Here is a 17,166-nt window from a genome sequence, read left to right as displayed (position 1 = left end):
TTATATTTATTAAATAAAAGTTTTAAAAAAGAAAGAAAGAGCAATAGCCAATATCATACTGAACAGAGAAAAGCTGAAAGCATTTCCCCTCAGATCTGGAACAAGATAAGAATGTTCACTTTCACCACCCCAATTCACTGGGTGTTAGAAAGAGCAACTAGGGAGAAAAAAGAAATAAAAGGCATCAAAATCAGAAATCAGGAAGTCAAAATATCCACATTTGCAGACAACATGATGTTGCACATGGGAAAACCTAAACACTCCACACACACACACAAAGCTGATAAAGCTGATAAACCAATTCAATAAAGTTGCAGGCTATAAAAACAACATACAAAAAATGAGAGTTTTTTAATTTGCTAATGATGAACTCACAAAAAGAGAAATCAAGAAAGAAACCCCATTCACAACAGCCAAAAAATTATCAAATATTCAAGATTACATTTAAATGAAGAAGTGAAAGATCTCTACAATGAAAATTATACAGCATTGATGAAAGAAATCACCAAGGACACACAAAAAAAGGAACTATTTCTTGTTCATGAATTAGAAGGTTTAATATCATTAAAATGTCTACATTATAGAAAGCAGTCAATAGATTCAATGTTGTCCCTATCAAAATATCAATTATATGCTTTAAAGTATTAGAAAAAAACAACTCAATGGCCGGCGCCGTGGCTTAACAGGCTAATCCTCCGCCTTGCGGCGCCGGCACACCAGGTTCTAGTCCCGGTCGGGGCGCCGGATTCTATCCTGGTTGCCCCTCTTCCAGGCCAGCTCTCTGCTATGGCCCGGGAAGGCAGTGGAGGATGGCCCAAGTCCTTGGGCCCTGCACCCGCATGGGAGACCAGGAGAAGCGCCTGGCTCCTGGCTTCGGATCAGCATGATGCGCTGGCCGCAGCGGCCATTGGAGGGTGAACCAACGGCAAAAAGGAAGACCTTTCTCTCTGTCTGTCTCTCTCACTATCCACTCTGCCTGTCAAAAAAACCAAAAAATTAAAAAAGAAAAAACAACTCAAACTCATGAAATCATAAATGACCTAGGACAGCCAAAGCAATCCTGGGCAAAAAAAAAAAAAAAAAAAAAGCAATCAAGATGAAGGCATAACAATATCTAACTTCAAAGCATCCTACAAATCTACAATAATTAAAACAGTATGGTATGGGCATAAAAACTAACAGATTTATCAATGTAATGAAAGAGAGTACCCAGAAATCAATTCACATACATACAGCCAACTGATTTTTGACAAATGTATTCAGACCATATGTTGCAAAAAGGATATTCTTTTTAATAAATGATGCTGGCAAAATCGGATGCAATAGATCCATATTTCTCATCTTATACAAAAATCAACTCAAATGGATCAAAGACCTAAATTTAAGACTGAGACTATGAAGTTGATAGAAGAAAATGCAGGGTAAATACTTTGAGATATTGACATAGGTAATTACTTATTGGATGAGACCTACAAAACACAGGGGGGGGGGGGGGAAGCAAAGCTAGACCCCTGAGGAATAAAGCAAACTCAGTCCTCTGCACAGTACAGGGAATGGACATCCAACAGAATGGGAAGATACATTTGCAGCCTACCTATTCCACAAAGGATTAGTAACCAGTACACATCAACACTTAAAAAAAACAACAATAAAACAACCAATCCAGTGAATAACTTAACAAAGGACTTAAATAGACAGCTCTCAAGAACTGCAAATGGGAACAAATATATGGAAAAAATGCTCACTATCTCTAGCCATCAGGGAAGCACAAATCAAAACCACAATGAGTTATCACCTCATCCTGTCAGAACGGTTCTTATCCAGGGCCTGCGCTATGGCATAATGGGTAACGCCGCTGCCTGCAGTGCCAGCATCCCATATGGGGACCAGTTTGAGTCCTGGCTGTCCACTCCCTATCGAGCTCTCTGTTTTGGCCTGGGAAAACAGATGGCCTAAGTCCTTGGGCCCTAGCACCCACATGAGAGACCCAGAAGAAACTCCTGGCTTCGTATTGGCTCAGCTCTGATGGATGCAGCCACCTGGGGAATGAACTAGCGGATGGAAAACTTCTCTCTCTCACTCTGCCTCTGCCTCTCTGTAATTCTGCCTTTCAAATAAATAAATACACCTTAAGAGAAAAAATAGTTCTTATCCAAAAGACAGAACAACAAATGCTGGTGAGAATGTGGAAAGAGTACACCGACAGTGGGAATGTAAATTAGTGCAGCCACTATGAAAAACAGTATGGAGATTTCTTTAAAAACTAGACTATAGACTTATCATATAATTCAGCAATCCCACTACTGGGTATATCCCCCCAAAATGAACACATTATATCAAAGAGGTACCTGCACCATCATGTTTATAGCAATAATAAATATAGAATTATTCAAGGAGTCCACCATCAGATGAATGAATAAGGAAAGAATATTATTCAGCCATAAAAAAGAATACAATTCTGCCATTTATATCTAAATGGTGTACATAATTTTGACTGAAATAAGATATAGAAAGACAAACACTATATATTCTCCTTATATACAATTAAAAAAGAAAAAAATTAAAGACAAAAAGAAATGCCTATATTTGTCAGCATTGCTGCAAGTATAGTTCTGTCAAACTTTATTTTTTTTTCTTTTTTCAAACTTTATTTTAACCTTGGTCAAATCATTGTGTAAGCATGATATACTGCGGGTCAGCACTGTGGCTCAGCTGGTTAAAAGCCCTGGCCTGAAGCGCCAGCATCCCATATGGGCACCAGTTCTAGTCCCGGCTGCTCCTCTTCCCATCTAGCTCTCTGCTGTGGCCTGGGAAAGCAGTAGATGATGGCCTAAGTCCTTGAGCCCCTGTATCCACATTAGGGACCTGGAAGAAGCTCCTGGCTCCTGGCTCCTGGCTTCGGACCGGCTCAGCTCCATCATTGCGGCCAACTGGGGAGTAAACCAGCAGATGGAAAACCTCTCTCTCTGTCTCTACATCTCTCTGTAACTCTTTCAAATAAATACAATGAATCTTTTTTTATATATAAAAGAATGATATACTAATAGTTTCAAAGATCTGTGAGGTTTACTCTATTAGTGAAATTGACACCTTTTCATTTGATTATAGTTTATATCCCTTGCCAATATTCCAACTGAACCATGGTCTTTTGACATTTACTTGATAAACTCTTTATTTACTAGAGCAATAAGCCTTTGCATATAATGTAAATTTAAAATGTTATCTCAAAAATAAAGCGAAATGGATAGAGAGAAGATTCATTATATTCTTTGAACTGTATGAACTACATGGAATCTATTATCTTTGTATTAATATCATATTAACATAAGAATAATTGACAAGAAAAAAAAAAGAAGTCAAAACAGCTGCCCACAGGATTATGAACCAAAATATCCACACTTCATATGCAGAATCCTTACTGCAGACCACTGTTCTGTGTATATGTTCTTACAAGCTACATGCCAATGCCCTGCCTGTGTTCAGGAAGTTTTACTGGCACACTCCCAAAAAAATAGGATCTTTAATAAAGAGTTGACTTGAAATTACCACAAAGAAAACAAAGGAACTACAAGCTAAGGGAGAGACTAGAGCCTGATAAAATCTACATCAAAGGCATTAGGGACTGGCACACAACCCCAGTCCATTCTATTTAACTCCTTAATCCTGAGGGGATTTTCAGTACTAGAGAAGAGAAAGCTATAGGTGTTTCAAATTCTCGAGAATGTTTTCCATCCCAAGTTTACCCAAAGCGAGTCTGTGTATCGTGATGGGGCTTGGCCCAGCTAGTTTTCTGCATAATTTACCTTAAAGGTACAATACCAATCTACAACAAAAATAAATAAAATCAACAACATACTACTATTCCTGTACCTAAAATACAAACCAGATAGATCTGCAGCTTTGTCATCAGGGACTTCCAGTCTCAACTTGGGAGTAAAGCCAGTAATTACAGCTCAGTATGGGGTCAGACACAAGATTATTTGAGTGAGCTAGAAACATTCCTAGAGCTACTGGGGATGTACACAGAACATTCTGTTTTAAAGAAGTTACAAATTTGTCCTTTGTCAGCTGTGAAGATTTTCAAAGCCATTTAGTTTTGGAGGTCTGCCTATCTCTGTAGAAAAAGTTTGGAATTTAACAACAATCCTCTACTTCTAAGAACCCATGGCCATGTAATGCAGAAAAAGCATAGAGTCTGGCCGGCGCCTCAGCTCAATAGGCTAATCCTCCACCTTGCAGCGCCGGCACACCGGGTTCTAGTCCCGGTTCCGGGCACCGGATTCTGTCCCGGTTGCCCCTCTTCCAGTCCAGCTCTCTGCTATGGCCCGGGAGTGCAGAGGAGGATGGCCCAAGTGCTTGGGCCCTGCACCCGCATGAGAGACCAGGAGGAAGCACCTGGCTGCTGGCTTCAGATCAGTGCGGTGCACCGGCAGAAGCACTCCGGCCCCAGCTGCCATTGGAGGGTGAACCAACAGTAAAGGAAGACCTTTCTCTCTGTCTCTCTCTCTCTCACTGTCCACTCTGCCTGTCAAGAAAATTTGAAAAAAAAAAAAAAAAAAAAAAAAAAAAAAAAAAAAAGCATAGAGTCTGTGTAAACGTTCATTCTCTTACCTCTTCTAAGGCATAAAGCATGGTTGACAACTATGAGTTTGATCTTTTGAGTGAAGCTATCTGATGGCAATGCTTCTACTTCCAAAGGTTCCTAGAGAGTGACCACTGTATATTTTGCCTTTGGATTCCCATGGTCCCTGAATCTGTTCCATAAGTTCCAAATCTCAAGTCTCTATGTCAATGTCCATCAGCTCCAGCCTTTTGTAATGTTCAATAACAATAATCTGCAAGCAGTCATGCACAGGTTCCCAAGAGGGAGTCCAGAAGCAAGGTGACAAAAGGAAATCATTTTTAGAATAGCATTTAGATTACTGAGTCAGATGGCTTGGTTGTTCCACAACAAGTCAGAAGTAAGCCAATGAATTCTTTTGTTCCAGAATTGGCAGCATGTAGGGCGCTATATGCACTGTGGTGGGCTGCCCAAGAGTGAACTTTCTCTGCCTTCCTCATTATGTCACAGGTAGATTCTATTGCTCTCAGACAACTTGACCTGCCTTGGGTGACAATGTCCAGATTCCGTCCTAATCCTTGCCTTTATGAGTACATACAAAGAGGTTGAAAGGTTTTCTCAAATCTGGTAATGCCACTGTGGATACTGTATACAGAGTCTAGCATTAGGTGTGAAAATACCAAATATCATATCTAGTTAGCTTCTCTTTTTTGAAATTTTGGCTCTCTGCAGAGTTTGTAGCTCTGTCAGAGAATTTTGTGATAGCTACTCTCAGGCAGTTATAAATAAGAACCTTTTATTCATAAACTGTTAGCTCTATCTATTTTGTTTAGTGTTGACACCGATGAATCCATTTTAATATTGTGTGGCTCCTTGTCATTTTTTTTTTTTCAAAAACACTGCTGATAGTCATCTTGTAGCTAGGTTCTATTTGTCTATCCAGGTTGCTGGTCTTCTTTGTTTCCTCACTGGGGCAATGTCAGGGCAGAGGAGGGGAAAAGATTGACTGACAAAAACCTTTTAGCCATATTTAAGCACCAGAAAGGATTCAGAAGGAATGGATCTTGGGCTGAACTTGACCTGGGGGGTGAGTGTCTTTTTTTTTTTTTTTTTTTTTTTTTTGGTCTAAGATGTATTTATTTGAAAGGGAGAGGGACAAAGAGAGAAGGAAGGAAGAAAGAGATATCTTCCAATTACTGGTTCACTCCTCAAATCCCACAAGAGCCACTGTTGGGCAATATCAAAGCTGGACACCCAGAACTCCATCTGGGTCTCCCATATGGGTGACAGAAACTCAAATAATTGGGCCAACATCTGCTGCCTCCCAGGTGCAGTAGCAAGAAGCTAGATGGAAGAATAGCTAGGACTCAAACCAGCACTCCAACATGGTATTCAGAATGATAGCTTACCTGCTTTACCACAATAACTTCCCCAGAGTCCATTACTAAATTTAACTTTATCAGTTCTGTGCAGAGTCATCACTTCCATGTGCCCAACCAGCATTATTTTGCTGGTAGATGTACCTTTTTAGAATTCTGTCAAAAAGCATACTCTTCAAAAGAAAAATATAAAACAAATCCAACAAGAGTATAACAAATCATGTCTGCATTTTAAAAACAATAAGGAATGGGCCAGCATTGTAGCATAGCACATATAGCTGCCGCCTACAGGGCCAATATCTTATATGGGCACCAATTTGAGACCTGGCTGCTCCACTTCTGATTCAGCTCTCTGCTATGGTCTGGGAAAGCAGTGGAAGATGGCCCAAGTACTTGGGGCCCTGCATCCTCGTGGGAGACCTGGAAGAAGCTCCTGGGCTCCTAGCTGCAGATAGGCCCAATTCCAGCCATTGTGGCCATCTGGGGAGTGAAACAGCAGGATGGAAAATCTCTCACTCTGCGACTCTGCCTTTCAAAATAAATAAATAAAAACAATGAGGAGTTACAACCCAGCAGTGACTGTTTTATAGTTTGGGTGTTGACTATTTGCATATGTGCAACAAAAAATGTTCATTTACTGTGCAGTAATCTCAGATTTTAAAATATTTCAAAGTTAGAGGACCTAAATGAGGCAGACTAAGGGTTTTTTTGTTTTTTCATAGAATACCAAATCTTTTGAAGTTTTAAGATCTACCAAAAAGTAACTTTTATTTCATCGCTGCAAGGCTGGGAATCCTTCTTATATGTCCCAATGTTTCAAATTATTTTCAATTATGAAGAGAACAGATTCTTAATGGATATATGTAAATAATCACATTACCACAGAAACAAAAGTACTCTTAAATAGTTTTTGAAGTTTGGTGGAATTAACTAGGAAGAAAAGGTAAGTGCTTTTTATCTTTGTTTACAAAATTATACATTACAAAACTGTTGTAAGCCATACATATCTCAAGAAAAAACATTTCTTTAAGCCTAGAAGCCAAGGAATTTAAAAACAAAACCAAACATATCTTAAGCAAGTCACAGAAGCATGTAAATTTCAACAGTTAATTTAGTCTCCTGTAATTATTTCTTGTGCTTTTTAATCTCAGTTAGCAGTTTCATGAACCCCATCAGTTACCTCTGCATATTCTTAGTCTGCTGATATTTTTATTTACAGATCCTTGTTAATAGTCTTTTGTGACTGTAAATTTTTTTAAGAAAAATCAGAACTGCAGATGATAAGATCTAGAGTCACCACAGTTAAAATTTTTAAAGCTCAGCAATTACAAAGAGATTTAATTATTTTGATGAATTCCATACAGGATTTTATAAAGCACAGTAGATTTTCACAAAACAAATCCATCCTTTCAAGCCTCGAAGCCAGTGATGTGAGGGGGCAATCTCAAAGAGAGGCCTCCATAGCTTCATTTTACATTAAGATGGCAATGACAACTTACCAAGACCCATCAGGACCACTATACAACTATAAATGTCATATAATCTCTAGAATATATCCACAACAAACCCATATAAATACAACTAAGAGTTTAGCAACATTTCACAACTTCCTAATGCTTTCCATGCAATACAGGTAAGCCTAACTACTGTCTCTAAAAGATCAGACATACATCTTTTGCTGATCCTCAGAACCCAGTTGTAAATCTGAAAGTCAAATGACATAAGTTAGAAGTTTGATCTTGGGGCTGGCACTGTAGTGTAGAAGATTAAGCCTCTGCCTGTGGCATTGGCATCCTTTATGGGCGCTGGTTGGAGTCCCAGCTGCTCTGCTTCCAATTCAACTTACTGTTAAGGCACCAGAAAAAGCAACAGAAGATGGCCTAAGTCACTGGGTCCCTGCACCCAAGTGGGAGACCCAGAGGAAGCTCCTGGCTGCTTGGCTTTGGCCTAGCCCAGCCCCAGGTGTTGGGGCCGTTTGGGGAGGGAACCAGTTGATGGGAAATTTCTCTCTCTTTTTTTGTCTTTGTCTACTCCTCTCTCCCACCTCTGCTTTTCAAATAAATAAATCTTTTTTTTTTTTAAAAAGAAGTTTGATCTTGAAGATGCCTATCAAAAACGCCATAGGTTTAAAATGTTTGTTCAAAACAGGATCCTATATTATTGTGAAATAATAGTCATCCATCCAAGCAGGGTGTTTTCACAATAGCTATACAACACATTTAATCAGTTATAAAAGTTTTAACTTATATTTGAAAATACATGTCAAAAAATAATCTTAAGACTCAACTTTTCCAAGCAATCAAAACAAGGAAGAGTAGAGAGCTCATAGAAGCAGCTAGAAAGATGAGGTAAAGAGCCATCAATTAAACAGAAACTCCCAAATGAAGCTGGAATGTAGAAGATGGATGAAATAATTTAAAGAACTGATTTGAAAATTCAGGATCAAAATGTGTTGCAAACCTAGGTGCTTTCACACAGGGGACAAAATTCTCATTTTGTAAGTGTACTTTTGATATTAATGCTCAATATTTAGAAAGCATATAAATAACTCCTTTCTAACCCCAGCCAACCTATTCCCATCAAAGATTCATTTTCCACAAACCTTTTACAACCTTATTATATTCATTTAGCTATTTATCTCTATCTCCTTAGGAAATACCGATAGGGACTCCAGGCTCCCCATAAGGAAAGAAAAATACAGGAAAGTAGAAAGGAAAGAGAAAACACAATTCTCCTGGGGCCCTGAGGGGGGGAGAGAAGGAAGAAACATATACAATATAATCTACAGATGCTGTGGATGCTGCCAAAGGGACCTGATTGAGCACTCTGCACACTTCTGTGTAAAACTAGCCATTCCAATATCAGCTCCCTGATTGGTTCACATAGCAGGTCTCCTTAGCATACACATCAACCCATCAGGGAGAGCTTCTTGCTTTAGAAACATAAAGATATGAACCAGGCAGTCCTGAGAAACAACTCTGGGCAAGCAGCCTTGGGTGCTGGCAGCCCTCCATGAAGTTTTTGCCAGCTGCCAGGAAGTCTTCTTCTTAGCTCCTTTCAACAAACTGCCTTGCTTTGCTCAATCTTCCTTGTTCATGTACCTCATTCTTCATGGTCACGAGACAAAGAACCCAGAAGAGAAGAGGAGCTGCAACACAGAAAACTGCAATGCTCCTAGATGAACCAGGCGTAAAGGAGACACTAAGGCCCAATAGTTTGAAGAGAAGCTATAACATAAAGAACTGTAACACAGAGAGCTGCAACATAAGGAGCTGTGAAATGGGAGTGGGAAGTTTCTGGTAAGATTGGCAAAAAGAAGAATCTGCCACATCTTTCCTGGATAAAATGCATATCTAAGTGACTAGAGCCACAGACTCTCCCTGACTCAGTTCCTGTAACACTGACACCAGAACTTCAACAATTACCAGCCATTTTACTTTAGGACAAAGATAACTTTCTTTCTCTTAACCATAGCTTCACTTACCAAAAGCATGTATTACTTTATCACACAGAGTTATTTTCTCGTTTTTAATTTCTAATCTTAACACTCATCTCTTTTACTTTTACCCAATTTATTTTTAACAAATAGATTCAAGATTACTCAAGAAACTGAAATGTTCAGCCAACAGGGTTATAATTTTAAATCATTTTCCTGTCCAAAAAAAAAAAACTTATTATAAGAGTAAATTGCACTTCATACATAGGAAGCACTGAACATTGTACCACAACTTTACCTGCATTATTTGTTCTTAGGTCAAAATTATACATCTATGATTTTCAATATCTAACCAGCAAATCCAGGCACAAATATATATTAATGACTCTGGAGTTACCTTTATTTTGTTTTTCTTGACAAATTAAAATCTGTCAGGGATTTACCTAAATTTCATAAACCAAAAGGTATTTGGGTTAATTTGTGTTTTAACTTAATGTGAGTACTCATCCATCTGCAATGCAATCAAAGATAGATTTGGGGGATTTTACCATATAGAAACAACAAATAACATGTACAAATTCGTAACACACATAACAGCTCTTATTCCATAAAAATTATGACTACAACATGGACAATACAAAACATAAATAGACCTTAGACAAATAACAGACACCAGAATGGACTCAATCTGGAACCTAACCTTCCACAGGGGTTAATCAGAGGCTCTGCAATTAAGCTGAATCATGCCTCTATTTGCGGGGAGTTCCCTACCACCAGAATCCAAAGGGCCAATTTGCCAAAAACCATTTTGAGGGGCTAATCAAGAATCCAAGAAAGGCTGCAAAAAGGCTGACCAGAGAAGCAAGGAGGGAAATGAAATTACTCACCCAGAAATTTAACCAAGTTATAAAATGAACTTGTCAAGTTAAAAACAAATCTCTTAAAGCACAGATATCCAACTATGAAAAGGAAAAGTTCATATTAGCATAAGAGATATTACCTCATATGATCATGCACAGACTGCTACTAAAGGCTGAAGACATCTCCAGATTCCAAGCCAAACGCAACCCTAGTTTCTTTTAGCTGAAAAATACCTTAGGTCAACAAACCCCACTAACAGACTGTCCCAGAGTCTAAGAAGTGCTTATGCAGCTACAGGATACCTCCCAACAGCACCAGCTAGCCAGGAACATGTGTTTGACAAGACACACATGCAGGGTTAGAATCTCTTTGTGATTTCCAGTTTGCTATATAACTCACCAAAACTTATTGGAGAAATTGCTATAAACTCCTAAAATTGAATCTGCTTGCCCAGTGAGCAGCAAGCCAATTACTGACACCAGAATAGTGGAAGAAAAGTAGTAGTAGTTTATTTGCAATTCATAGAGCAAAGTGTCAGATAATTATCATTCAATTACCACACTACCCAAGGAATTAAGGCAGTGAATCTTACACAGTAAAGTGGGGATTAAACAATGCATGATCAGCTCATGTGTGGGTTTCTGGTTGGTCTACAGTGCTTGTGGCTGTTCTTGGACTATTCAGTGGCAGGAGAACAACATGATGACATCTGAAGATGTGGTAATGGCAAAGTAGGCCTCAAAGGGGCCCAAAATACCCGCAAAGATTAGGGATCTTAAAAAGTTCTGAGATCTTCCTGGCAAAATAAACTCAACACATGAGAGAGACTCAGCAAGGGGAAAATTCTCCTTTACTGAATTTAAATATGCAAGGGGCCATGTGGTAAGGAATGGGTACAACCCTAGTTGCTGAGAAAAGTCCGTGGCAGACATTCAGTATGGTTATTTGTTAGACTACAGTAGAAAACTAACAGAAGGATCTTACAATGCCTTCACGTTATCATTATGAACACAGTGTGTATCATGCTGACAATGTTAGCAAATCTGTTGATGTTGAGCTGATGGTTTTAAAACAAACTTAATAGCTTACAGAAAAATGTTTTAAGAACTCATATTTTTATATCATTAACAAAAGAAATAGAAATAGTCATAACTAATTTAAAACTAAAATTATGTACTTTTAGCATTTGTTTATTTACAAGGTGTTTTCACAGGAACAATACACCATGGTGGTAAAAATACTTGGTTTTGAAGATAGAGAACTCAAGATTAACATCCTAGCTATGACATCAACCTTGAATTCTTATGTTTGCCCATTCATTAAGTAGTAAAACTTCCCTCAGTCTCCTGGAGCTCCTGAGAAGATCACAGGACATAGCATACTTAACACATCTGGCATAGACTAAAATAAATATTCAGATTTTCACTCTTATTTGCAGTATGATCATTTTCCTAAAATCAGGATAATGTCTTAGTCATCACGGAACTCATATTGCCCAGTACAGTGCCTGTGATGGAGGCAATTTTCTCATTTTGTTAATAAAAAATTAGAGCCATATAAGTTTCTTTTCTAAGTTTTCTGAAGCTAGAAAATGGCAAAGTGTAGAGAAAGACTCCTAAATTAACTCCTATGCTATTTGCATGGTAATGTACATAAGCAGCAGAGTTATATGAACCTATATAATATAGTGTTTCTATGTATTTCTATTATATATTCAAAATAGAGCATAAGGAATGGTCAGCATTACTTATTTTTTATTAATGTTCTATTTTATCTGTATTTGCAAAAAAACTATAACATAATAAAAATGGTTTCCGGCCGGCGCCGCGGCTCACTAGGCTAATCCTCCGCTTGCAGCGCCGGCACTCCAGGTTCTAGTCCCTGTTGGGGCACTGGTTCTGTCCTGATTGCTCCTCTTCCAGTCCAGCTCTCTGCTGTGGCCCGGAAAGGCAGTGGAGGATGGCCCAAGTGCTTGGTCCCTGTACCCGCATGGCAGATCAGGAGGAAGCACCGGGGTCCTGGCTTCGGATTTGCACAGCAAGGGCCCTAGTGGCCATTCGGGGGGTGAACCAATGGAAGGAAGACCTTTCTCTCTGTCTCTCTCTCACTGTCTAACTCTGCCTGTTTAAAAAAAAAAAAAAAAAATGGTTTCCAATGCCTCAATCCCCAAACTACACGATAGGGAAGTGTCATTATTACAACAAATTCGTATTCCACAATAAGAATTATGTCCTATCTAATCTTTTTGTACATAGGAATTTTCAATTTATTATATGTATTTTTTAAGTAAAAAAAATGGGTGTTAAACAGTGGCACCAAATGTTGATGAGAAGATAACAGTGACCTACTTTTATGTTGCTAATGGGAATGTAAATTGGAAAGCCTTATGGAAAACACTTTGGACATTCTTTAAAAAGTAAACATATACTTACTATATAACTCAGTAATCAAAGTCCTAGGAATTTACCCCCAAAGAAATGGAAATTATGCCTATGTTCATGTCAATTGTTCATAGCTTTTTCACTTGTTATAGCCTAAAGTATAAAAGTTAACCTCAAAAGGTCAAATACTAGATGATTTCATGTGTATAATATTACCAAAAGGACAAAAAGATAGGTGTGGATGAAAAATTATTGTTAGCTACATTAGGTACATTGGGAGACAGAGGTATGACTATGAACCCTTAACATAAGGAAGATGTCTCAGTTGGTGGGTAACACTGTATCTCGACCGTGTTGTTAAATATACAAAAGGGTACTGGATAAAATCATAGAAAACCAGATACACACTATATTATAGTGAGTGTGCTGGTCTTGAAACTGTGACATTTTACGTAAGATGTAACCATTGTAGAAGACTGGGTAAAGGGTACACAGCAAATTTTGCCCTTGAATCTTCCTGTGAGATCCATGATTACTTCAAAATATCGAAACAAATGTAAATGTTTCAAATGTCTCAAATTTGGGTAACATTTTCTATATCCTCTATAATGAAACTAAGCTTTCCTATTTTAAAGGATTAAAAAGTTTAGCTCATATTTTTATAGGGCATTTTGAAAACAAAGAAAAATAAAAATGCTCACATGTAAAATTATAAACCATGTCTTTCTCATCAGGTTTTCCTTTCCCATTCATTTTCTTTAAAAAAAAAAAAAAGAATTATTTTATTTATTTGAAAGAGTTACAGAGAGAGGTAGAGCCAGGGAGAGAGAGAGGTCTTCCATTCCACTGGTTCACTCCCCAAATGACCACAATGGCCAGAGCTGAGCTAATCCGAAGCCAGGAGCCAGGAGCTTCTTCCAGGTCTCCCAACTGGGTGCAGGGGCCCAAGGACTTGGATCATCTTCCACTGCATTCCCAGGCCACAGCAAAGAGCTGGATCAGAAGAGGATCAGCTGGGACTCGAACCAGTGCACATATGGGATGCCGACACTGCAGGCCGGGGGCTTTAACCCACTGTGCCACGGCGCTGGCCCCTCTCATTCATTTTTATTCCATCTTCTGGCTACCAGTTTGCCCCTCAGTGACCTATACAATCCTCCCACGTTACTATTCCCCCATGTCATCTTCTTCCATATCCAGGAGACTATACTCCCACAGAAGAATTTCAACTAGGTGTTAGATTATCTTACTCAAGTCCATCCCACTTCAAATGGCTGAGCAGGGCTCTCCTAAAATACACAAATTTGATAAAGCTCCTTAGCCCAAATTTATATCCATAGTACTAGTTCTAATGAAAGCAACATTTCTGAGCAGAAAGACCACATAATCCTTCTTGCCTACTGAGCCATCACTTACCATTCCTCCTTGCATAAACCAGGTCCTTTACCTAAGACTCCGGGCCAGCTTCAGCAACTTAATACTTTATTTCATCACATAAACATCTTGGGAAGACTACTAGCGTTTGTAACACACTTAGGTCTCCAATGAACTTGAACACATGGTTTCCCAGCTGATACTCATTAGACTTAGTAGAATACACAAATCCAAGTTACTATTTTCATCCTTACCTTGGAAATAAGGAAATTTGGACTCAGTGAAGTACTGCCCAAGATCACAGGTGAAGACCAAGTTGCTGAAGGGATATGACCCAGATCTCTTCAATATCCACCCCCAAGCAATGTCAATATAGTTTATCAAACTATCCCAGTCTCAGACTAGGAACAAGCATTTTATAGCAGTAAAAACTGGAAGAACAGAAGACAAGGTGGATCAAACTGAACCATGCTGATCCTACAAGAAGCAGAGGGTTTCAAAGTGTTGTCAGTCCTGACATCAGTAATATGCTTGATGATTCCAAACAGAGCACTCAAATAGAAAGTCAGAATGTCTCTCTGTGATTGAAGAGATAAACAAGCACAACAAAAACTATAAAAGAAATATTTTCTTCTCCATCTAACTTTACTACTTTATACAACTCACCAACCAAAGTTTGTGGGGAAAAAAAGGTAGAATCATGGTAAATTCAAATACATTAAATTAGATCTCCAACTCTCCTACATCTTGGCCATGAAAATGAACATCGAAGCAACAATAGGCACAGAAAACTGCCAATTTGATTGCTAATCTCGTTTCTCCTTTTAACCTATTCTTTCCTGAGGCAGTAGCAAAATTGGGACTTGCCAACCTTGGGTCAACATGTAAGGTTACGAAGCACATTCAAAGAATAATTGGAAAGAGGCTTGAGAATTCATCACATGAAAGAAAGAACTTTTGATGACAGCAAACAGAAACACAGAGTACAGAGCAGATGACTCTAGGAACAAATACCCAAAGAGAATAGCTCTCAAAAGTTCCAGACTCATGACAGAACTCCCTCCATGATTTTAAAGCTGATCAACATTACATCACATTTATTATTAACCATCTGTATTAGATTCAAAGGAGGTCATAGGCCCATTTTGCTCCCTTTCTAAAGGATCAGTCTGTAGCAAGATGAATAAAAAGGAAGGTTTCATAGAAGTTTTATTCCCTTTGTCTTTTTCTGTTGCTGTAACAGAATACCTTAGATTGGGTAATTTATTTAAAAAAATGACCCTCATTTTGGCTCATGGTTGTGAAGACTGGAAAGTCCAAGAACGTGGCTCTAGCATCTTTTGGCATCTGATCAGACTCTTGGACTATTATGACTTGGCAGAGGCCAGGAGAGGACACAAATGTGTGGGAATAAGAAAAAAAAAGATAGCCAACTCACTGCCCAACATCCCACTCTGGTGATTAACTAACCACTCCTATGAGAATTAACCAGTTCCCTTGAGAAAGGCATTAATCCCTCTTGCTGATCTAATCGCCTCTTAAAGTATCACCTCTCAACACTGCCAGAGTGCCAATCAAATTTCAATATGGGTTTTGGAGGGCATAAACCACAGTCAAACCACAGCACTTACCAGTACGGTGTTTTAGTTCTACAGTTGTTTGACCTTCTCTGGATAATTCTGTAATTTCACATGTGTAGTTTCCTAAGAGAGCATCACTCATATCCATCTCCAAAGAAGCATCTCCTTTTAGTAATTTCGAGACATCAATTTTTGCACTTGTAAAGTTATTGAACTTAGTGGTCATGTTTAGAAGTCCATCAAAGGTTAAAATCACATTTCCTTTATATTTCCACGATATAAATAATTCACTAATCTTTTCTGCCTCCACATTGATAGCACGACATGGAATAACAACAGTTTTATTACATCGAGTATATTCTACATATTTCATTTGATTAAACAGTATTTGACTCGAACCTGGAAAAGAAAAAGAAAAAATATTTCTTTAACTACAGAATTTTATAAGAGCAAATCCTTAAGACAAAGAGCAATGTTTCAATTGTTCACTTAAGCAATCAGTGCTGCAACAGAAGAGACTGGCAAGGTGAAAAAATCGACGAATATTTTCATATTAACATTAATGGCTGGTAGATAATACCATATTTTTCCTACATTCAATCTCAGTAACTCAAAGTATACATTTCCAAGTATCTTTGGAATAAAGGCAGTATAGTAGTGCCAGCTTTGGAAGATCTAAAGTAATCATTATTGCCTAATGATATATATATGAAAATGCTGCCCTTAACAGAAAACAGTTTGAGCAGAAACTCAAACCAAATATTATATTCAATCTTAGTGTCTATACACTTCTATATAGTACTAGTACTTGTTAAATTCATAAGAAATTTGTATTTATCTTTATGCTGCATTTCCAAAAAAAGTCAAGTTCTATACTTTAATATACAAAATAAATCAGACAAATAAAATCACATTCTTCCAGTAGAATGAAAAGTCTTACAATATCACTGAGAAAAAATATTCCCTGTGGCTATTTTTTCATTGCAAATTATAGAGACCAATACATATTTTGTCTTAAAAGCCTTATGAAAGATTATTTGTGATTGAAAGGCATCCTTCATCCCCACATTTCAATAAAATTACAATATAACCATTTCCAAATGTGTATTATATGTGTCCCTTTGTCCAAGAAACTATTAAACCACTTAAAAGCTAAGAAAGAAGTTGAAACCAAGAGCAGCTACTACTAAGTAAGGCACATTTTATCAACACATCTAAATAGGATAAACTACAACTGTTATCTTACCAAAGAGGGGTTTGGGACACAAATGCAAGCATCATTTAACTAAAATATACAAAAGAAAATGGAGAAATTGTAGTTGTTTTCTGTATCCTCAGCCATTCATCAACTATTTTATAGTTTTTCTCTCAAAAAGCAAAACACTAGCAACTAAAAATAAAACATCAACTTTGTAAATAATTCATTTTTAAGATTTATTCCTTCTATATTAACTGGATTAGAAATCAGGGGTATATGGGTTAGGCATGGTGATGCAGCAACAAGTGGCAGCTTGGGATCCCAGCATCCCATAGGATCACCAGTTAGAGTCCTGGCTGCTCCCCTACCAATCCAGCTCTCTACTAATGCACCTGG

General features: G+C 38.1%; 1 protein-coding gene across 7 annotated transcripts in view; it reads right to left on the bottom strand.

The window, feature by feature from the left end:
* Positions 1–17,166, bottom strand: part of LOC133771604 (leukocyte surface antigen CD47-like) — a 158,365-nt gene that overhangs the window by 124,597 nt on the left and 16,602 nt on the right. For all 7 annotated transcript variants that reach the window (XR_009867596.1, XM_062207730.1, XM_062207717.1 and 4 more), the window contains exon 2: positions 15,624–15,971. Coding sequence is in view for 6 of the 7 variants with exons in the window: in XM_062207730.1 (XP_062063714.1) it covers positions 15,624–15,971 (348 nt within the window). In the remaining variant the exon portion in view is untranslated. The remainder of the gene's footprint in view (positions 1–15,623; positions 15,972–17,166) is intronic.

Source organism: Lepus europaeus, chromosome 2, assembly GCF_033115175.1.
Source record: "Lepus europaeus isolate LE1 chromosome 2, mLepTim1.pri, whole genome shotgun sequence".
NCBI classification, from domain to species: Eukaryota; Metazoa; Chordata; class Mammalia; order Lagomorpha; family Leporidae; genus Lepus; species Lepus europaeus.
Note: the sequence above shows the minus strand (reverse complement) of the source record. Positions and strands in the feature narration are given on the sequence as shown.